Source organism: Nomascus leucogenys, chromosome 13 (assembly GCF_006542625.1).
Source record: "Nomascus leucogenys isolate Asia chromosome 13, Asia_NLE_v1, whole genome shotgun sequence".
Classification (NCBI taxonomy): domain Eukaryota; kingdom Metazoa; phylum Chordata; class Mammalia; order Primates; family Hylobatidae; genus Nomascus; species Nomascus leucogenys.
In genome coordinates, this window is record NC_044393.1 from 79,576,020 (window position 1) to 79,598,655 (window position 22,636).

The 22,636-nt window shown below is 42.9% G+C and overlaps 2 protein-coding genes across 4 annotated transcripts in view; both read right to left on the reverse strand.

Annotated features, from left to right (window-relative positions):
* COPG2 (coatomer protein complex subunit gamma 2) overlaps positions 1-1,298 on the reverse strand; it is a 160,501-nt gene extending 159,203 nt beyond the window's left edge. For both annotated transcript variants that reach the window (XR_004032961.1, XM_030825607.1), the window contains exons 1-2: positions 1,178-1,298; positions 34-86 (exon numbers count right to left, since the gene is read on the reverse strand). Coding sequence is in view for 1 of the 2 variants with exons in the window: in XM_030825607.1 (XP_030681467.1) it covers positions 34-86; positions 1,178-1,214 (90 nt within the window). In the remaining variant the exon portion in view is untranslated. The remainder of the gene's footprint in view (positions 1-33; positions 87-1,177) is intronic.
* TSGA13 (testis specific 13) lies at positions 1,192-19,314 on the reverse strand. Of its 2 annotated transcripts, XM_012512278.2 has the most exons (9): positions 18,713-19,314; positions 18,325-18,425; positions 17,072-17,241; positions 15,466-15,544; positions 12,805-12,876; positions 11,327-11,539; positions 5,247-5,389; positions 4,194-4,321; positions 1,192-1,730 (listed from the first exon to the last, which is right to left on the reverse strand). In XM_012512278.2, the coding sequence occupies exons 3-9, from the start codon at positions 17,092-17,094 to the stop codon at positions 1,561-1,563; spliced, it is 828 nt and encodes a 275-aa protein (XP_012367732.2). In that variant the 5' UTR covers positions 17,095-17,241; positions 18,325-18,425; positions 18,713-19,314; the 3' UTR covers positions 1,192-1,560. The 2 variants fall into 2 exon arrangements, with proteins under 2 accessions (XP_012367732.2, XP_012367731.2); XM_012512277.2 differs by lacking the exon at positions 18,713-19,314 and having other exon boundaries at positions 18,143-18,450.
* Between the last annotated feature and the right edge of the window lie 3,322 nt (positions 19,315-22,636).

Consider the following 22,636-nt stretch of genomic DNA (forward strand, 5'->3'; position numbering starts at 1 on the left):
AAAGAAAGGGCACAAGATACTTCCCAGTCATACCTCCTGTAAAACAGCACTCTTCTCCAGATGCTGGAAAGGATTGGAGCCACTACCTATTTATAAAACAAAAAAAATGTCCTGAATAGCTGTTCTACACAAACTTATATACTTTCCAGAGAAGGGTACTGAATGCTTGGGAAGTGAACACTTGGATGGCACAGTGATAATCATTGCTAATATGCATACAAACTGAATGAAATCATTTTGATCCCGGCTCTGTCACTTCCATACTTGAAAAGCTGAGACTTCTCTTTTGCAGCAATCCTCTCCAAAATGAGTGTCTTCTTTCCCTGCCCTCTTTTTCCATGAATGTTAAAAATGTGTCATTTCCACAACAACGAAGATTAATGAGATTGTGGTAGGGTGCTTTTGATTTCCTTAAGTAAGCACTATTTTATGTGTTTCTAACACTTAAGGAGAGGCAGAAACGAAGTTTCCCAGAGAATCATGCAGGCGTAAAGCTGCAAGAGGCCATGGAGGTTGACGAACCCAACCCCCTCTCACACTGTGGGAGATCTACCAAACACCGAGAATTTTTTCTTTTTGAGGATGCTTGGCATCTTCCCCATTTGCTCTGGACCAAACACGGGTATCAAGACGCAGGTCACTTCTGGACGCCTGAGCATTCAACGAGCTGTGTCCCACGGGACAGTCTTGCCCCCGGGGGCCCGGACAGAGCCGGGGCCCCCAGGAAAACGAAAAGGTACCAGGCACCTGAACATTCCTCCACACACACCCTGTGCCGTCGACCCCAGCCCCGGGAACAGGGTGCTCCCACTTGGGGTCGGACCCTACCAACACCCCTGAACGCGGAGACGCGCGCACGCCCTCGGCCCCCGCCGGAGGCCCACGTGCAAGTGCGGAGGCGGCTCGGAGGGGCTGCGCCGCAAGAGGGGCGGGAACGGGGCGCGCGCGGGTGCTGGGGCGGGAGCGCGCGGCCCGAAGGGAGGCTCCGGCGCCCGGGGGAGGGGCTATGGGCAGGCCCCCGGCGGCCGCGAGGGGAGGGGAGGGGCCGGCTCCAGCTCCGGCCCCCTGGCACGCCGGCGCCCACGCCCCCAGCCCCGCCGGCCCGAAAGCAGGTGGCGGCGGGCGGGGGAAGGGGCGTCCCGCGGCTGAGGGTGGGCCTCGGAAGCCCCGCGCGTACCAGACTCCTCGTCCTTCTTGTCGAATTTTTTAATCATCTTGGACGACTTCCCAGCGCCCAGACCCACCGCAACCGTCCCAGACGCCGCAGCCGGCGAGCGGAAGAGGCTGCAGGAAGGCCGGCCCCGTGTTCTCACGCCGGTTGGGCCGCCGCGCCGTCACTCGGGGCCAAGGCCCGCCCTCCCCGGCCGCCCGGGGCCCCCGGGGACGCAGTCACGCCCTCTCCTCCTCCCCCGGCCCGCCGGAGGCTTCGGCTAGACCCTCGCGGCCTGCGACCCGGGAGCCCACGCCTGCAGCAACAGGAATGTGGTTTTATTTGGTTGGCGACTTCTGCGGACCCCTCAGTCTCAGGAGAGCGAGGCGGAAGGACTCAGGGGTCTGTGTTCAACCGATGGCCGTGGCCTTTTTGATAATCCACTGCGGCGTCCTCCCGTTGCGGAAGGCGCTCTCCCCGGGCGCGGTTCTGGTGGGCGTGTCTTCCAAGAGCGATGCGAGTGTCAGTGGTTCCCGAATCACTTTGGAAATGGGCTTTTCACTCGCTGACTTCTTGGAAGCTACGACAAAGCACAGGCACCCTGGTGAATGTGGCTTTTCAGAAGTACTCGAAGGATGCTTAATGTGAGACGTGAAGGAGACCCACTTGGAGGGACCAGAGGCTGGTCTTTAGAGGGTAGATTTTGGACCGTATAATACCATTCCCAACCTATTTTATAATTTTTGGATTCCTTCATTTCATCAAAACCCAGTGGAAAACTCATTGCCAGTTTAGAGTCTTCATTGTTCAAGCCTTCTTTCAATGATTCCATCTGAAACCATACTGACACTTAAGAAACTTACTAAATTAACGTGCATTCATTCCTAACTCATGTTCCTCTTTTTCTCAGAGTGTATGCTGGCTTTCTGTTCTCTTGTCTAAGAGTGTGGCTAAGAAACTTTGTCTGCCTTTGGCTTCACTGGCATAACTGTTTAGAAATGTAAATTGGGTCTATACTCAACAGGATCGTGCCCCTGCAAAATTAGAGAAATTCTAACCTAGACTGCATTCTACATCCTAGAGAAATTCTTTCCCTGAAATACAGATTTAAGATGAACTGCTGATACCCTACATGTGGTATCATTTAAGATTTAACTCCGACTTGACTAAATGTACTATTAACTACTATGTTTGCTTTATATGGCTTGTAAAGTTCAAGTCATACTTTGTAGGTGGAGTTTTCCTTGAAGGAAATAGAAGTCTGCACTCATTTATTCTGGGGGTGAAAACAAACAGGCTTTGGGGAAGGAAACATCTTCTTCCTCTTCCTTGGCCCAAGGGTATTGGGAACCTAGGCAGAGACAGTGTAGATAATAGGCCCAGAGGTTCCCAAGATGGGTAATGCCCCGGAGACCTGCTGGGAAGTAGAAGGACCTGAGTTCAGATTTGGGGCTAAGACTAGCCCCTTGTAAAGCAAGATCAATCATTCTCTCCTGTTCTTCAGCTTTTCTGTATATCTATGAAGTTTTGTTTAATACCACAGGTTGTTTTTAGCTGTGCGGTATTTACGGAGTTAAGAGCATCAGTAGGTGGAAATGGGATGGGGTGTGGTGGCAAATAGGTATAGCAGGAGCAGAGAAGCCTGAAGAAGCCAGTTAAGGGATAGTATAATATGACCCCAGGCCTCTGGTATCAGGACTATTTGGACTGAGGATGGCTGGCAAAGGGGTTGAGCAATCACTACAATGGCTTTGTGGGACAGGCAAGGATACCTTAGGGAGTCTCAGAAATTGTTTGAGGAAGGAAACCCAGTAGGAGAAATGGACCTTATCTTAAAACCATGAGCTGGTGAAGTCTGAGGACCCACCAATTATATGTATATAATACACAAATGTGTACTCAGTGCCCTGAAATTCTTCATTGGGTCCAAACTGCCTACTGGATAAAACCCAAACCTTTATTTAAATAATATTTAAGGCATTGTGGTATTTTTGATTTTTTGTTATTGTTGTTGTTTGTTTGTTTTTCAGACAGGGTCTCACTCTGTTACCCAGGCTGGAGTGCAATGGCATAATCACAGCTAACTGCAACCTTGAACTCCTAGGCTCAAGCAGTCCTCCTTCCTCAGGCCCCCCAGGTAGCTCAGACTACAGGTGCATGCCACCACACCCTGTTAAATTTTTTTAAATTATTTTTTTAGAGACAGGATCTCACTATGTTGCCCAGGCTAGTGTCAAGCTCCTGACCTCCAGCAATCCTCCTGCCCCAGCCTCCCAAACTGCTGGGATTATGGACACGTCCAGCCTCTCAAAGCCTTTTATGATCTGTTTCATCTCTTTCACATATTTAAAGTGCTATTGTTGGTGCTTGATAAGTGTCACACTTAGTAGGAACCCTTGAAACACTGTTAAATAAATGATAATATGTGAAGAGGATTCTCATTGTACCCTCTGCCATACAACCTTATTCCAAGCCCCTTTTACCTCATTCCCTACCCCAATCCCAGAGACTTTTGTACCTTTAAGACACAGAGACTTATACTTTGGCCCTTTTAGAGCAGTTTTTTCCTCAAAGTATAATATGCATACCACTGAGTGGTTGTAGGTGGTACATAAACATTTTAAAATTTCATTATTATAAATTTGATTTAAGTGTTTCAGAAAAGCATATAATTTGTACATCAAAACCATGATATCAATGATATAGTATTAATTAGGATGAGATTTTTTAAAAATCCTTTTAAAAAAATGCTAAGTAAATTAACAGCAAATAATACATCAATATGGCAAAAACTATTAAAGTGCTGGGTGATATAGCTTAGTAAACACTGCTAGAGCTTTCTTGAAATTTGAGGATTTAAACAGGTCCAGAGCTTTGCACCTTTTGAGCCTCTATTTGTTGTTAACTTCCATGCTATAGGGAAAAATAGTCTCCAGGACTACTACTAGAGAAGCTGGTTTGCCACTTATATAATCCTCATGGATTTTATCTCCAGCCCACATCTCAGTCCAGTAAGCCTTTGCTTTGAAAGAGAGGAGCTTACCATCTTTCCTCATATCTCTCTCATGGACTGGAGCAAAGGTGAACTGAGGGTACATTTTCTTCTGTGTCCTCAAAGCGTAGACTTTTGAATACTTCCCTTCGCTCTTGAAATCATTGTCAGTGGAAAACCTTAACAAAGAAAGTTCTTTGTTTAGTAGATCCCAGGGCAGGGGGATTCATGGAACCATTCACTTTATTTTATTTTATTCTATTTTATTTTATTTTGTTTTATTTTATTTTATGTATTTGTTTTGAGACACGAGTCTTGTTCTGTCACCCAAGCTGGAGTGCAGTAGCGTGATCTTGGCTCACTGCAACCTCTGCCTCCCAGGTTCAAGTGATTCTTCTCCCTCAGCCTCCCAAGTAGCTGGGATTACAAGCACCTGCCACCACGCCTGGCTAATTTTTGTATTTTTAGTAGAGACGGTTTTCACCATGTTGGCCAGGCTGGTCTCGAACTCCTGAGCTCAAGTGATCTGCCTACCTTGGCCTCCCAAAGTGCTGGGATTATAGGCATAAGCCACCGCGTCCGGCCCCACCATTCACTTTAAAGTTGGCTACATTCTCAGAGACAAGAGAATACTCCAAGTAGGAGTATTGTTCCGTGGCAAGGGATGCTTCTGCACTTAACCTTTGGAGGAACTCCAGAATCTCTTCTCTCCTCTCTAAACTACACACAGGCTGCTCTTGTAAGTAGTTTCACATAAAACCTCTTTTGTCTAATGTGTTCTCATAGCACATTGTTCCTGTGATATAGCGCCTAACTTGTACTGAGGGTACTTTTTTTTTTTTTCCTGTTTCTTCAAAGCACAGACCTTGGAATATTTCCCCTCAATCTTGAAACCATTGCCAATGCAAAACCTTAGTTTTGCATGACTGTTTCTCTTTGATTTGAGTGTCAATGAAGTTAGGGTCATGTAGGGAAAGTCGTGTCTTATTATCATGCAGTTGTACAACCAAAGAGTATGTCATTAAATTGTATGGCAAAGAACGAGAAACGCGAATAGGGAAAAGATAGGAAAGAAAGCGAGTACAAGAAGAAGCAAGATTTCACCTAAACCATTGTTCTCGCTTGGATGTGGGATCATCCGACAGTATTAAAGGGAAGATTGGTTTCAGCTTAGATCTTAACTTTTTTTTCTGAGTCATGCGGGACAGCCAGAGGTTCTCAGTGGGTTTGTGCTGATGATGGCTTTCCTGTAGGGAAACGAGGGAAGAAGAGTGAGGGAGTAAGCTGAGTCCCTTGGGATTTTAAGTTTGGACCAAGTTCCTGCACTAAGTTCCAATTCCCCTACAATGATGCAACAAAACCCGTCAGAGGGGGAAGTGGGAACTCAGAAACCAGAATCAGAGGAAGCCGTTCCCTGGGAGGGAAAACACTCTTTTCATTGCCAGATTACTTGTCCAAGGCCTGTTCAGTTTCCTAAGTAATTGATTAAATTTGCCTACTGGCCCTTGGGAGTGAATGGCAGAGAAAGTTACCCAGTTTGGGGAAGGATTCAACCAGTGAAGTCCTTGGGAAACTAAGCATTTGGCAATAAATTGGGAAATAGATCCATGGGACTTTACCTTCCTTTCTTGGAGATGGCTGCCTCATCCACATTCCATTCTCCTTAATGAGAAGGCCATGGAATGGGATGTTGTGAAGTAATAATTATACCATTACTAAAGGTCACAGAATCAAAGTCTTTCAGAAAGAATCTTAAGTCATCCAGTCTGTTTGTCTGACCCTCCTAGCCCCTCCATAATCTCACTATCAAGTGCTCAATCTTTCTATACCTAAAAAAAAAAAGATTTCACCTTTGATCAGCCAATAGATATCTCCCTGTAACTTTTACCCTATAGTCCAGAAGGAACAAATCTAGTCCTTCTTCCATAGAGTCCTTAAACATTTTGAAGGAATCCATCACATTCCTCCTAAGCTCTGTCTCTTCCAGGCTAAACATTGCCAATGTCTTGAACTTTTTTTCATATGACATGTCGTTGGGTTCCTTTTTCTTTTTTTAATCTCATTTGAGAAAGCTACAGTTCATATTCTAACTAATGTGCGGCAATCTGAAATGAAAACAATATGCCAGGTGTAGTAACTGCATGGCATATCCCCTGGCCCCATGGAAGTGTCTATTCAAAAGTCAACCAGGCGCAGTGGCTCATGCCTGTAATCCCAGCACTTTGGGAGGCCGAAGCAATGGATCATTTGAGGTCAGGAGTTCGAGACCAGCCTGACCAACATGGTGAAACCCCGTCTCTACTAAAAATACAAAAAAATTAGCTGGGCGTGGTGGCATGTGCCTATATTCCCAGCTACTCAGGAGGCTGAGGCAGAAGAATCGCTTGAACCCGGGAGTCAGAGGTTGCAGTGAGCCAAGATCACACCACTGCACTCCAGCCTGGGCAACAGAGTGAGACTCCATCTCAATAAAACAACAACAACAACAAAAAGTCGTCAATTCTGAGAGCCTTCTTCTTCTTTTTTTTTTTTTTTTTTTTTGAGATAGAGTCTCACTCTGTCTCCCAGAGCTGGAGTGCTATGGCATGATCTTGGCTCACTGCAACCTCTGCCTCCTGGATTCTAGCAGTTCTCCTGCCTCAGCCTCCCGAGTAGCTAAGATTACAGGTGCATGTCACCACGCCCGGCTAATTTTTGTGTTTTAGTAGAAACAGGGTTTCACCATGTTGGCCAGGTTGGTCTCGAACTCCTGACATCGTGATCCTCCCACCTTGGCCTCCCAAAGCGCTGGGATTACAGGCGTGAGCCACCGCACCCAGCCAAGCCTTCTTAACTACACTATCATTGCCACCCACATCCGTCACATTCCATCTCCTTATCCTGCTTTGTCATGGCATTTATCACATTATACATTATCTGTGTGATCATTTGTTTATGGTCTAAGTCACTAGAATTAAGCTTCATTAGAGCAAAGACTGGGTCTTAGTCATTAATATATCCCTAGCACCCCTAATAGTGCCTGGCACATTGTAGATGTTCAATAAATATTTGTTGAATGAATAAATGACCAAACTAATTAATATATTGAGCTTTTGCTATCAGAATCTTAAAGCCTTTTTGTCTTTTAATACTTGCTGCTTCTGAACCATGTCTTTTCAATTCTGAACTTATTCTCTTTAAGCTCTTGTATTAGGATGGTGCACAAGTAACTGCAGTTTTGCAATTATAATGGCAAAAACTGCAGTTAACTTTTGCGCCAACCTAATAATTTTAAGGAAAAGAAATCCATTTGAGTTATCTTGAATTACTGTAAGAGCACCTGTGCCTAATAACTAAGATACAGATAACTATCCAGCCATAAGAAAAGCAAAACCCTAGGAGAGCTGGACCTCATATCAGAAAAACAGTAACTGAAAAGTTATTTGGAATCCAAGACAGCACTAGTGAAGGACCACTGTCTTAACACAAACATATCACTCACATGTTTCTCCTACTTTCTTCCTATCTGCTTCCTTCTCCTCCCTCTACTTTGTTCACTCCACACCTTTACTCCATAAACATGTGTGTATATGTATATATTTTTATATATGGTTTTTTTTCTACCTATAGCTTATGCTTGTTTACTTCTACTTCTTACTTCCCTGTAACTTCAGCCTTCCCACATTCTACTTCATGGCCTCTTCACTACCTTTCTTCCTCATGGTTTGAGTCTTTTTTTTTTTTTTTTTTTTTTTTTTTTTTTTTTTTTTAAGGGGGATGGAATCTCACTCTGTTGCCCAGGCTGGACTGCAGTGGCACAATCTCCGCTCACTGCAACCTCCACCTCTCAGGTTCAAGCAATTATCCTGTGTTAGCCCCCCAAGTAGCTAGGACTACAGGCATGTGCCACCACGCCCGGATAATTTTTTGTATTTTTAGTAGAGACAGGGTTTCACCATGTTAGCCAGGATGGTCTCAGTCTCCTGACCTCGTGATCTGCCCGCCTCGGCTTCCCAAAGTGCTGGGCTTACAGGTGTGAGCCATCGCGCCAGGCCGGTTTGAGTCTTTTCTAGCCCCACCCTATGTGTCCTTTTGGCTTTCATTCCTACTGCTTCAATCTTTTCATTTCTCAATTCAGAGGCCTGGAAACAAGAATCTGTTTAGCTCAGGGATTCTGGGTGTTGGTAGGTTGATTGGTTTTTGTTTTGATTTGTTTTTTGTTTGTTTTGGTTTTAGAGTACCAATCCACGTCACAGGTGACTACCCAGCCTATGAACTTTGCTTTGCTGTGTCTGATATCCTCCTCTGGTCTCAGCTAGGAGTGGGGACAGGGTCCTGTTGTACAAAATAGAACTTCTCAGGACATTCCCTTACTCAGGAGACTGTGGCAGGGTCAGTTTCCCTTAGAAGGGGCTGTTAGTATAACAATCACTGTAATAGATACATCTAGTACATTCCACAACTTGCCTACTAGAACTCACGCTGTTTTTGGATGCATGCCTGGGCATAGCAAAGAATGCTTTTCTTGTATATGATTCTAGGTTTACAAAAGATTATCACATTTGTCCAGCAAGGGAAGGAAAGGATGCTGCATGAATATTAAAGAGGCATTGTAGATATCACACATTTCAATCTTCTTGGGCTTGTTCCAGTCCGATAGCCCCATAAAATTACTATGGTGCCAGTCTTTGAGCCTTAACTCTATCCATTAGTACAATTTAACTGGTACCACAATTTGCTCATCAATATGATTAGATTCTGCACCTGAACTGGAGAGTTCACAAAGTGTACAGGCTGTTGGAAGAAAGCTCTTCCTGCACCCATTTTACATGATGGCTTTGTATTTCCTTCTGCACATTAAGCAGGGCAATCCTGGCCTGGCATTTATCCCTTTCTCAATGTATGGTCCACCCACTGCCATGAGAAACTACCACTGAGCTTATCTTCAAAGGGCACAAATTCTGAGACCCAAGAGACCACATGCAGTAAATTCATTAACTCCTTTGTTAGTATATGCCATTGGATATTAGCATTTTATCTTCCACTTGAAGGAGAATCTCTCACTGTCATCCGTCTAGCAACTATGGAAACACTAACTCCAAATTCACCACATTTTATTATAAGGGTCTCACTTGGGTGCCATGCCCAGCATAAAATTTCTACTAGAATCCTTTGTTTGCACTTTCACTTAACACATTTATTTAATTTGTTCTTGTTAGATTAGACCCGCTCTTGAGGCTGTCATGACCTTTTTTAGATTTTGATTCTTTTTTTTGAGACTGAGTCTCCCTCTGTCGCCCAGGCTGGAGTGCAGTGGTGCGATCTCGGCTCACTGCAAGCTCCACCTCCCACGTTCACGCCATTCTCCTGCCTCAGCCCCCGGAGTAGCTGGGACTACAGGCGCCCACTACCACGCCCGGCTAATTTTTTGTATTTTTAGTAGAGACAGGGTTTCACCGGGTTAGCCAGGATGGTCTCAATCTCCTGACCTTGTGATCCACCCGCCTCAGCCTCCCAAAGTGCTGGGATTACAGGTGTGAGCCACCGCTCCCGGCCAGATTTTGATTCTTAAATATCTCTTAATTCAATTTTCTTTACTTCCTCCGCTAATGATTTAGTTCAAGTCTTCAGCATCTCTCACCTTGACTATTTTAGTAACATTATAACTAATCTTTCTGGCTTTTGTCTCTTCCACAACTACTAATGCACCTTTCTTCAACCTCCAAAACAGTCTTCCTAAAATGCAAATTTGATTACATCCTTTTGTCTCCTGCCATTTACTCTTTTTTTTCTTTCTTTTTTTTTTGAGATGGAGTCTCGCCCTGTCGCCCATGCTGAATGCAGTAGCGCTATCTCGGCTCACTGCAATCTCCGCCTCCCAGGTTCAAGCGATTCTCCTCCCTCAGCCTCCTGAGTAGCTGGGACTACAGGAATGCACCACCACGCATGGCTAATTTTTGTATTTTTAGGAGAGATGCGGTTTCACCATGTTGGCCAAACTGGTGTCAAACTCCTTATCTCAAGTGATCTACCCGCCTCAGCCTCCCGAAGTGCTGGGATTACAGGCGTGAGCCACCGCGCCTGGCCCTGCCATTTACTCTCTTACATCTTCCTGAATGCACCTCATTTTCCCACGTCTTCATGCTTTTGCTCTTTCCTCTGATTTGATATTTTCCTGTTCTTTTGTCATGGGTCACTTCGCTGCTCACTCTCTTTTTCCCAACAGAAATACTGTATTCTACATTACTTCTGTATTTTGTATATTCTTCTATTACTTTAACATACTTCATTTATTGATCTTTCTGCTGTTAGACTCCAAGTTCCTTTAAGATAGAAACTATCCTGTAATCATCTTTATATTCTGGTTTTTAGCTTACTGTATCCTCAGCAATTGCTTGTTGAATGGAATTTGAACTTCTTTAGTCTATAAAGGAGTTTCAAAGGTTTGGCTACTGTGATGGCAAATTCCCTCTTCTGAAACTGGAAAGTAATGTGTACTAAAGCATCATTCTTACTCCTTTCCCATTTAGATATTCATCCCTGTTTTTATTCCTCATTTCCTGACTCATCTTTTACTACCTTATTCTCAACTAGAAAGTCAGTGGCTAGTCTACCCTTTGTTAGTTACAAATTAAATATCTTTGGCCAAAGAAGAACACTTTCCAATGAAGACCCCATTTTCTCCCTGCAATGAAGTTTCAGCACCCAAAATTATTGAATTCTGATTCCCAGGTTCTCCAGATGCAGTTTTGTGAAGCATAGGATCAGGAATAAGAAGGAAGAGATAGACCAAGTGCAGTGGCTCACACCTATAATCCCAGCACTTTGGGAGGCCGAGGCTGGAGAATCACTTGAGGCCATGAGTTCGAGACTAGCCTGGGCAACATAGTGAGACCCCCGTCTCTACAAAAATAATAAAAAAAATTTAGTCAGGCATGGTGGTGCACACCTGTAGCTCTAGCTACTCAGGAGGCTGAGATGGGAAGAGTGTTTGAGCCCAAGAGGTCGAGGCTGCAGTGAGCCATGATTGTGCCACCGCAGTCTGGCCTGGGTGACAGAGTGAGACCCTATCTCAAACAAACAACAAAAAAAATTAAGAGGTAGTTTTCTGAGTACTATTCTCCATGTTAAATTAGCTTCCTTCTCAATGCTAACTCCTAATTCTTCAGGGTTCACATTTCGGGTGCCAGGAGACTTCTGCTTACCATGACCTTGAGCAGTAACTCCTTGGAAAAATATTTTGGTGCACTCTCCTTGTCTTGCTGGGTGATTGAGCAGGGAGGTGGGTTGTTGGTCATAATCAGTAACGTCTTATCCTGGTCATACTGTGTCACTTTTAACATGAAGCTGGTGGTTTTCCTGTTTTGAGCCAGGAATTTCTGCAGGGCAGTGGTCTTCAAAGGCTTATAGTACTGGGCCTGAATAGACAGAAAGGTTTCCAGAGAGAAAAAGAGATTAGGCCAAGAGCAGGTTAACAAATTGGTTGGCTAATACTTAGCCTCTGTGGGGTAAGAACAGAAGCTGGACAAACTTGCTGCAAAATCTGTGGGGTTTTTTGGTTTCGTTTTTGTTTTTTTTGAGACGGAGTCTCACTCTGATGCCCAGGCTGGAGCACAGTGGCATGATCATGACTCACTGCAACCTAGACCTCCCGGGCTCAAGTGATTCTCCCACCTTGGCCTCCTAAGTAGCTGGGATTACAGGCACATGTCACCCTGTCCAGCTGATTTTTGTGTTTTTTGTTTTTGTTTTGTAGAGATGGAGTTTTGCCATGTTGCCCAGGCTGGTTTCAAATTCCTGGGCTCAAGTGATGCATCCATCTCAGCCTCCCAAAGTATGGAGATTACAGAAGTGAGTCATCACATGCATCCCTAAAATGTGTTTGTCAGAAACTATCTGAAGCTCTCAGTCCCTCTCTTCCCTTGGGGCATTCCCCTGGAAATACACTAAGGGGCTGGGGCAATGTGATGGAAAGGTTTCCATGGTAAAAGGAGTCAGGTAACTTAATTCTTCCAATATAATGGGACGAGCAGAGAAGTTTCTACGTGGCTAAACCTAATTGGCCTTGTCTCTACAACTCTTTCTAAGGTACGGGGGAAAGCTACCAGGGACCAAATCTTGCTCAAGGAATTCTTCAGGAGTCGGCACAGCCAAGTGCAACACCTCCCCATATTTACGTCTTCCACGTAATGTTCCATATTTACGTCAGCATTTCTCAGGCACAAGCACATTCACATGTACTCACAAGCACAATGTTAAAAAAGGAAAAGCAGCCACAAAAGATAGCATGTCACTTAAGGTGTGGGTGAGGAAGGGGCAGTCCCACTAAATTTGCCTTTCTCTCAATAGGAGAAAGGCAGAGGGTTGTGGGGAAGGAAATGAAAGGGAGAAAATGGATTATAAATATATTTTTTTCCTGATCAGAAATGTTTTCTCAACTTAAAAAAAATCAGCTGTGGGGACCCACTTTCTTCCCAGTTCTCGTCTCCCTCTTTGCCACCCCAATCCTCAGCACTGCCTCTGGCATCATAACCTAGATGCAGCTCTGCCTGCCTGTCCTGAGAGTAAGCACATTCATAGAAGCTGGGGACACTTGGAGGCATTAGGGACACTCACAGTGGGCATATGCACTACTGCTGAAACTTCCCCTTAGAAATCTTGGGGGAATGCTTTTTCTACCTACCAAATTTGGATGGACTGTGTAATGCCGAAGGTTCTCTAGAACAAATTTTGATCGCCCGACTGCATCAAAAATCTAAAGAGGATAATCAAAGTTAGTGGTTTGAAGTTGCACCTATCCTAAACAGTATTCCATTCCTTACCTCACCTTAGTCTCACTAGAGAACTGGTCTCTAACTTACTTAGTGAAGTACAGTGTGCTTCAGATTTTGTACTCTAGGTTTCTGGAACAAGGGCCCCAGCAAGGAGACCTGGATTCTAAGACCTCCTGACTGTGACACTTGTCAGCGGAAATGGGGCCAGCCTTATGAAATGTCAGGGAAAGCCGTTAGGAGGGGAAGTAGACAAGGGCAGCATCAGTTCAGATTGGGACAAATCTTTCCAAGGAGTCACCTCTTTCTTATGCCTTTTCCATAGCTATAGGAGTGAAATGAGGTGAAAATCAACACGGAGGACAAATCTTTAAGGAGAAAAGCAAGTTTCAAAAGGGCATTAACCTAAAAGTTGTGGGTGCAAGGGGGCTCTAGGATCAACTCTGCCAATTGAGCTGGGAGCCGACCTACTCACAGAGAAAGGAAGAAGAGCAGTGCATGTTGCAATTTTGAACGTCTCTGCAGTATGAAATTCTTCCAGAAATGTTGCAAAAAATAATTGAATTTTAGTAACACTTCTGACTACCACTTTGCTTTTTATTTTATTTTATTTTTTTTTATTTTATTTTATTTTATTTTATTTTTTTGCTGGTGGTAGTCCTGGATGTTAGTGGATTATTTGAGTGTCATATCTGATAGTAGAGGAGCTGAGCCTTTTCCATTCCCTTTCTGCTGACCTAGTGTTCTTGCTTCTCCTCTTGCATAGCCCTGCCTAAGGATGAATCAAGGAGATAGGAAAACAAGGAGATAAAAGCTCTGAATTATCTTCTTCTGGCCTGGCATAGTCAGAAATCAGAAAAAAAGAAGAGTGCATCATTATCCTGTGTTCGGATCAGCATTTCTTTTTTCTTTTCTTTTTTTCTTTTTTCTTTTAAAGACAGGGTCTCACTGTGTCCCCCAGGCTGGAGGGCATTGGTGCAATCATAGGTCACCATAACCTTGAACTCCTGGGCTTGAATGATCCTCCCGCCTCAGCCTCCTGAGTACCTGGGTCTACAGGCACATGCCACCATGCCCAGCTATTATTATTTATTTATTTATTTATTTATTATTATTTTTTGCTACCAAGTCTTGCTCTGTTGCCCAGGCTGGAGTGCAATGGCGTGATCTTGGCTACCTGCAACCTCTAGCTCCCGGATTCAAGCAATTCTCCTGCGTCAGCCTCCCGAGTAGCTGTGATTACAGGCTCCCACCACCGTGCCCAGCTAATTTTTGTATTTTTAGTAGAGATGGGGTTTTGCTGTATTGGCCAGGCTGGTTTCGAACTCCTGACCTCCAGTGATCCGCCCACCTTGGCCTCCCAAAGTGCTGGGATTACAGGCATGAGCCACCATGCCCAGCCTATTTTTTATTTTTTGTAGAGATGGGGGTCTCACTATGTTGACTAACTCTTGGGCTCAAGTGATCCTCCTACCTTGGCCTCCCAAAGTGCTGGGATTACAGGTGTGAGCCACCATGCCCAGCCTGGCTCAGCATTTCTAAAGATTGCCATACCTCCCCCATCAGGGGATGTATGGGTATGGTAAGGTGGGTACAGAGGAAAGGGAACATGCACTGAAAAGTTAATAAGCAAGAGGGCTAATGGAGAAGAGGGAAGCAGTCAGAATTGGACAGAACTATGAGTTAAGAGGAGGCCCTACTATGCTCCAGGAAGAAAAGGCCAGAAGTTGGCAATTCTTGGCAGTTGGAGAAGGAGCAGGAAGAAGCATAGCAAAGCCACTCCACAAATTCCTTTAGAGAGGGTAGGATGAACTATGAGATGGTGGGATGGATCCAAATACTCAATCATTTAATTTTTACCACCTTGTGGAAAACTGAAGTTCATTTGTTGAAAATAGAAATATATTATGAAAAACCTGCTTCACAACTATGAAATGTATGACATATTTAGAATCATAGAAGTTAGGAAAAACTTATTTGGGAGAAAGGTATGAAGACCTTTTCTCTTACAGGTTTTTTAAAAAAAAATAATTTTAGGGGGAAAGTCCCTGGTGAAAATGTTTTTACTCCTGAAGTTTTCTGAAGTATTGCATATGTCTGTTCCAAATTAGTCTCTAGCAGTTGACTAAACCCACAAGATTGTCCAAATTGGAATGTGTTTTTAGTTTTGTTATGTTGAATTTCACTATCTGTGGCTGATTAAATAAAAGTCGGCCTGGAAAATTCACTTGAATGTGGTAAACATGGGAAAACAACCAAGATACCCAATGGAGTTTTGCTACAAGAGGTAGTTGTAAAGTGTGCGTAAGTTAGGGTTTGACACGCTCTTACTCCCTAAGATAGGTTTCTGCTTCCTGGGTTTTATGTCCTGATTTGTTGCTGATGTGTCCTGTTCCTTCTTTTTCTGTGCTCTATTTCTCTTCCATAGCATTTGACAAGTTAACCTTGTTTTCTATACACATTTTTACTCCTTTTTGCTTTTCAATAGGAAAGTTTGTGATATCCAGCTTATTAAGTACACTAAGCAGCTCCAAAGAAAAATTAAACATTGAACACTTACTAACGCTCCTTACCTCTTTGCTGTTGACAACCATTCCTTTCTCACGTTTAGCTGAGCTATTTTCTGAAGTCTTTGATTTGCCATTTTGAAACCTGAAAAAGAGGCAGAACATCCAGTTGCACTTTCTGGCTCAGAGGCCTGGCCTTCTGCATATTGTCAGTCTCCCTCAACGAAGTTTGGAAGCCTAACTCAGACAAGTCCAATTTAGGTGATCACACCACTAATTGACGAAGTAGCAAAAAAATCAGACTCATTATCCAGCCTGCATGCTAGGGAAAAGCAAGACTTCAGTTTGGAGAGTTAAACAAGCGGGACCTTTGGATGACTCAGTGACATCCATTGAGTTGGTTTCTTCTAAAATAAGGATTTTAGACCATTCACAGAAGTGCTCTAACGGACTGCTTAAGGAGATTATTTTGGGAAGTTAGATCCTCACAATACCCTTAAAAACCACCTACTATTTTGAATACTTACCTGCCTATTATTCTTCCACATGGAAATTGCCCTGTTTTTGCCAGTGATTGGCCAATGATTAGCCAATGAATCTGTGAGAAGGAATATAGTTAATAGAACCTCACAACTAAGTTTCCAATTCTTGTTGACCTTGCTTGGATTACTGGCTCTCATGTCTTCCTAACCACATCTCTGAAGACTTCTCTTCTTAGAACTAGGGTAGTAAAAATAATCAACAATGGCAAATATTTCTGTACTCTGCTCTTTTACCCTCACCCTAATACCAATTCTCTTTGCAGAAAATAGGGTGAAGCAGATTCTATTCTTTGCTATTCTTTTTAAACCCATTTGCTGCCAGAACATAATGTAAATGCTCCTCAGTAAGATTTGGTTAATGATTAAGATAAATGGCCTGCTTCTTCCTTGGAGATAGTTCCATTGGGGGGTTAAATTAGCTCAAAGTAAGAAGAATTATGCAACTGTCTCAACTAGACCTCTCTCCTTTAAAAATGAGGATAACAGAATAAGGACCAAAATAAAAGTAGAAATAGCCATGCTATGTAGTTTGTAGGTCAACTGGCTATAGCATGCTACAAATAATCCCCAAATCCATGATTAAATCCCATTCAAGGATGGCTACATTCCATCTGTTGCTGGCTACCAGTTGCACCATTAACTCAGGTCAGAGGTCTTAAAAACGGTCCTAAGTAGAGTAGGTGACCCATGATAGAGAGACCAAAATTCATCCCAACTTAACATCTTGAAGTTTGTGCCCTTTCATTAAGTTATCTAATAATTAGTAATACAGTATAATATTTATTGTAGCACTTTTCAAAATGATTCATTGATACCTAAAAAGAAGCACAGAATCCCGGATACTCTTCTTCGGGGCCAATTTAAGGCATAGAACTATATGAAAAGCGCTTCTTTAGCCCAACAGCGTCCATCTGGAACAAGCTGGTGCTTTCTTTTTGAAAAAAGCTCCTCTAGTTGTTGCGTGAAATACAGACCAAGATCTGGTTTTTGATCCAGGGACAATCAGTCAATTAAAATATGTTTAATGAGAGTCTACTCTGTGACCAGCACCATTCAAAGTGCTGTGGGCTATGCAATAAGTTAATATGAAGTGGTATTTATAACTTAGTTGGGCAAACAAGACTACATACTTGGTTTGTCTCTTTTGGCTCATTGCTGTTGACTGCTAGTTGGCCAACCCAAGGCAGGTATTCACCCAAGGCCAAATTCAGTGTATCTGAGTCCACGTTCCGCAGGGGTTCAATTCAATCTAACTACTCTTTCCTTAGCACACAGTGTGTACTCAGCCCCATTCTTGAGCCTGTATGGGAAACAAGAAAAGACTGATAGATGCTATTGTGGATGCAGAAAATGCACACGACATGATGATGCTTGTTCTTAGAAGTTAAGTTTATTTGACAAACGGGGGAGGTGGGAGAAAGCGATTATCCAATGTAAAACAATAATGACAAATACATGCTAATATATTAGGTAAGTCACTTTATCTCTTGGGGTCTCAATTTCCTTATCTGCAAAATGGAAAGTATTAACTAAATGATTTAAAGGTGACATTCTAATTCCATGACAGTGATGAGATTTAACTATAAAAAGATCTGAAATAAAATTAATTCACGTATGTCCATAGAAGGCTAAAGGTGGAGAAGCAGCCATCTTTCAATTTTCTTCTCCTGTCAACAAAGCCATGCTCATTCATAGATTAGGCCTGAGAAGCTGGGGAAAGTGTGTGTATATATTGGGGATGGGAGGATTGCTATACTTTTCGATATAGACAATTAGAAATGGAAGATACAAGCTGATAAGGTAGAACCAACCATTTAGAGAAAAGAAAGGTCAATGAGCCTTGGGATGTTTCCTAAAGGATGTGGAGCTTGAGCAGAACCTCGCAGGATGGTGTATGAAGTAGTCTAATTGGAAGATTATTTGTTGTTGTTAAGTAGGAAGAAATAAAAGCAGGTGGGTAGAATGGAATCACATTATAGGGGCCTTGACAATTAAGTAGAACTTTGAAAAGACCTACATCAGCCCAAGTTCCTATGAAGCCCACAGGTTTAGTGGAAAGCACATAGACAAGGGTTTATGTCTAACTTGATTGTCTAGACAAACCCTAGAGGTGATTTCTAGAGTTTATGACAAGACTAAGCTAAACCCTTAAAGTTCCCTTCTAGGGAAATAGACTAATAAGCTTTTCACCCTTTTCTCGCCTTTAATTTTTCTGGAATTCTAAGTCCAGTTCATGTATATGTTGAAACTAAAATAAAAATGAGCTCTCAAATTGGGCAGTATAAGTCTTGGGTTGCTAGTCTGCAGGCCAGGCTGAAAAACAAATCACACAAACGCTAAAACTAAATTCAAAATAAGAATGGAAAAACCTGGTGTACACTACCTTTAAGAACATCAGGAAATCTTAGTTTGGTGAAGAAGGCAAAAATCTTTGGCATGGGAACTTTCCATTTTGAAAATATCTTAATTATTCTGTTCTGGATTCTGGAGGAGACAGAGGGAATTTGTGATGAATAGGCAATCTAGAATGCTGAGGTGTTCTGTGTTGGAGACAGAGAATGAAAAGGCCAAAACTTAAAGGCATATTTAAAGAAAATCTGCCAATCTCTTATTTTGCCAGCCTATGACTTCCCTACACACACACACACACACACACACACACACACACACACACACACACATCTTCACCATCTCTTTTTCTACCCCTACCTAAGCCAATGTTTTCACTGCATTCTTCAAATACAGCGAGCATTTTTTCTTATTCCCCATACTTAAAATGCTGTCCCCAATCTCTTCAGCCATTTGAATCTTCTCCTTCCCCTTCTCCTTCTCCTTCTTCTGATGGATCCTCGCACTGTCGCCAGGCTGGAGTGCAGTGGCACAGTCTCAGCTGACTGCAACCTCTGTCTCCCTGGTTCAAGTGATTCTCCTGCCTCAGCCTCCAGAGTAGCTGGGACTACAGGCGCCCGCCACCATGCCCGGCTAATTTTTGTATTTTTAGTAGAGACGGGGTTTCACCATGTTGGCCAGGATGGTCTCGATCTCTTGACCTCGTGATCCACCCGCCTCAGCCTCCCAAAGTGCTGGGATTACAGGCGTGAGCCACCACGCCCAGCCCTGAATCTTCTTTCTTTATGTTACTACTCAGGTTGTTCCTTTAAAGAGAAGATTTTCTAGATTAATGCAATCCCAAACTCTAGACTATAGTCACTGGGTTTTGTGCATGTCATTGTATAGTGTTTTGTAGTTCTGTTTTCACTTTTCTTATGTGTGAGTCTTGTCTGCCTCTTAAGCTGTGAGTCCCTTAAAAGTGGAAATGTAAATTTTAAAAATATTTGTGTCCCCCTCCCAGTGCTTTGTATCTTATGCATTCAAAACAAGTATTTGCTTATTTCAATATATTTGCTGAACATTTATGACATATTAGACACTGTCCTAGGTGATGAGAACAAAGCATAAATCAGATGTAATTCTTGAGCTCCTTTAGGAGCTCACAGTTTAGCCAGGAAGAGAGACAAAGAAACGGTTGATTGCAACAGAGTGGAATGCCAAATTAGATCTAAGTTTAGGGTACTATGGAAGCAATGAGGAAGGGGACTTAACCCATACTGAGAAGAGACTGGGAGAGATTTGGAACTACCGCCTAAACTGAGCTGGGGAAGATGAGTGTGAATTAACCAGGTGATGAGAAAATAGACGTTTGAGAAAGAGGGAGAACCACAGGCAAAAACATGAGAATATGACAAAGCCTGGCTTATTTAGGGGAATTGAAAATACTGTAATTGCAGTATGCCAGGAACATAAGATTTAGGGGAAGGGTAGTGAGAGGTGAGACTAGAGAGACAGACAGGATCCAAATCCTAAAATGAACTATTTGATAGGAAGTTTGTGGGTTATTCTGAGTAATGAAGAGCTATCAAGAGATTTTAAATGAGATATAATCTCCTTATTGAACAATATATATTTTAGAAATATGAAAATAGTGGCATGTGAACTATAGACTGGAAGGACACAGAACTATAGATTGGAAAGTTGCAAAGAGGTCCTTGAGAAGTCTATGACAGTACTGAGGAGGGGTTGAGAAATTATAAGGGTCTATAGCCATCACCAATTAGTGCCATTCACTCCTGCATCCTAGCCCTGGATGATTGATTCAAAGGTGGCCAACCAGGTTATATTAAGAATTTGAAAGTTTGATAAAGACCCGCAGAGCTGAAAGATGATTGCACCTGAGCCACCTCATGTGGTGTCCCAGGCTGGAAGACTCTGAGCTCTGAGCTCTGCCTGCTGAGGGCCCTGGAGCTGCCCCAGATCTAGTCCTTCCTAAAGCAGACTACACAATTTTCCCTTCAGTTCTGTGAGCTTTCCTAATACTCTTTCAAATAAATCCTTTATTTTCTTAGGGTTCATTTCTGCAGTTTATGACCAAAAAAAAAAAAAAAAAAAAAACCTAACATGGGCTCTGAAGCAGGGTGTCCAATCTTTTGGCTTCCCTGGGCCACGTTGGAAGAATTGTGTTCTTCCACACATAAAATACTCTAACACTAACAATAGCTGACAAGCTAAAATAAATCACACAAAAAAACTCATAATGTTTTAAGAAAGTTTTTGAATTTGTGTTGGGCTGCATTCAAAGCCATCCTGGGCCACATGTGGCCCATGGGCCATGGGTTGGACAAGCTTGCTCTAAAGCAAGGTAGTGGCAGTGAAGAGGGTTAAAAAAGGATACCTGAAAGATGTTGGGAGGGTAGAATTAATACAACTTGGTAACTAGTTGAATACATGAGATAAGGAATATAATCACATTTTTAGCTTGGTTACCTGAGTTAATGGAGGTGCAAGTTACCAAATTAGAGAACAAAGGGAATGGAGCAAGTTTGGGGGATAAATGATGAATTTTGTTTCTGGTCAGTTGAGTATGAGGCAGAGGTGAGGATGTTGTCTAGTAAGTGGTTTAAAATATGGGTGTGGAGCTCAGGAGAGACAGGTTTGATACTATAGATGGAATGTTTATGTCCTCTGCCTCTCTAAATTCATATGTTGATACTGAGTCCCTAATTATGAGGGTATTAGGATGTGGAGCCTTTGTGAGGGCAATTAGTGCGCTTATAGAAGAGGCTTAAAAAGCACAACTTTACTCCTTCTGCCATGTGAGGACACAACAAAAAGCCGGTCCTCACCAGATACTGAATGTGCCAGCACCTTGATTTTGGACTTCCCAGCCTCTGGAACTGTGAGAAATAAATTCCTGTTGTTTATAATCCACCCAGTTTATGGTATTTTGTTATAGCAGCCTGAACAGACTAAGCCATTTGGGTAGAATTATGCATTTGGAAGTCAGCCTCAAGTATTATGTGCTAATTGAAGCCATTGGACTAGATGAGATCAAGTAGGAAAAATGGTGGACTAACAAGAGACTAAAGCATAGAACATGCCCCAGACTATGCAAACATCCAAAAAAGAGCCTCATAAATGAATTTTGTGAAGAACATGGAAAAGGAGTGGCCAGAGATTGAAAGGGAACTAGGAGGAAGTGGCCACAGGTGGGATGATATCATTGGAAGGGATGCTATTATGAAAAAGGAAACAAACATTTTAGCTTCAAGCAGCAACTTTTGAAGGTATAGAAAAAGATTAAAACTTGCAAAAATGACCAAAAGCTTAATAAGCAATCCAATGCTGCCATTTATAAGGCAGATAAATCTAGACTGAAAAAAACCTACAAGGCTTGAGTTCATGGAAATGCCAGGATTTGCTTGAAGAAACAGAGACCATCTGGTAAAAGAGAATGTGAATCCCCATTGGTTGTCTTCTTTTTTCAGAGATACAGGGGCTTCATTGATCAAAACTCAGGGCAATCCTCCCTTCCTACTACTCCTTGGGTGTTGATCTATGACAGGGCCTAATAACAGCTCCTCCTTATCCCTTCACCTACATAACTTTCCACATTCAGATGGAGACTTCACACCCCAGGTAACAGCTGGGCAGGGAGGACAGGGTGCTGGGGTGGCACAGTGCATTCTGAGAGATGTGACCTAAGGAGCAAAGAGCAGGAGGAAGGGCACAAGATGGGAGGAACTGTTTTTTTGAACAGTTTTGTCCTCTTTTCTCATTTCTAACTGTTTATAAAATAGAAACGGCTACCTTTATGGAAGTATTGGTATGGAAAGTAAGTAAGGGTGGAAAGAAGCATCTACCCTTCATGGAAAAAAGATAGTGGCACAGAATGCTGAGCAAGGGTAGTTTGCCCCATTTTTGTCTTCTTTCTTTCTCTTTCTTTCTTTCTTTCTTTTTCTTTCTTTCCTTCTTTCTTTTTCTTTCTTTCCTTCTTTCTTTTTCTTTCTTTCCTTCTTTCTTTCCTTTTCCTCTCTTTCTTCCTTCCTTCCTTCCTTCCTTTCTTCCTTCCTTCCTTTCTTTCCATCTTTCTTTCTTGCATTTTGAGACAGGGTCTCATTCTGTTACCCAGGCTGAAGTGCAGTGGCATCATCATAGGTCACTGCAGCTTCCAACTCCTGGGCTCAGGCACCCACCCACCTCAGCCTCCTGAGTAGCTGGGACTAAAGGCACGCACCACCATGCCCAGCTTTTTTTTTTTTTTTTTTTAAAGAGAAATGGTCTCACTATGTTGTCCAGGCTGGTCTTGAAATCCTGGCCTCAAACAATCTTCCTCTCTCAGCCTCCCAAAGTGCTGGGAT

Coding starts and splice junctions, on each gene's coding strand:
- TSGA13 (XM_012512278.2), bottom strand. CDS start 17,094: ATGAGCCAAAAGAGACAAACCAA. Junction 12,877..15,465: donor TGGTTGTCAACAGCAAAGAG/GTAAGGAGCGTT, acceptor TATCCTCTTTAG/ATTTTTGATGCAGTCGGGCG. Junction 1,731..4,193: donor GAGAGATATGAGGAAAGATG/GTAAGCTCCTCT, acceptor GCTTTGTCGTAG/CTTCCAAGAAGTCAGCGAGT.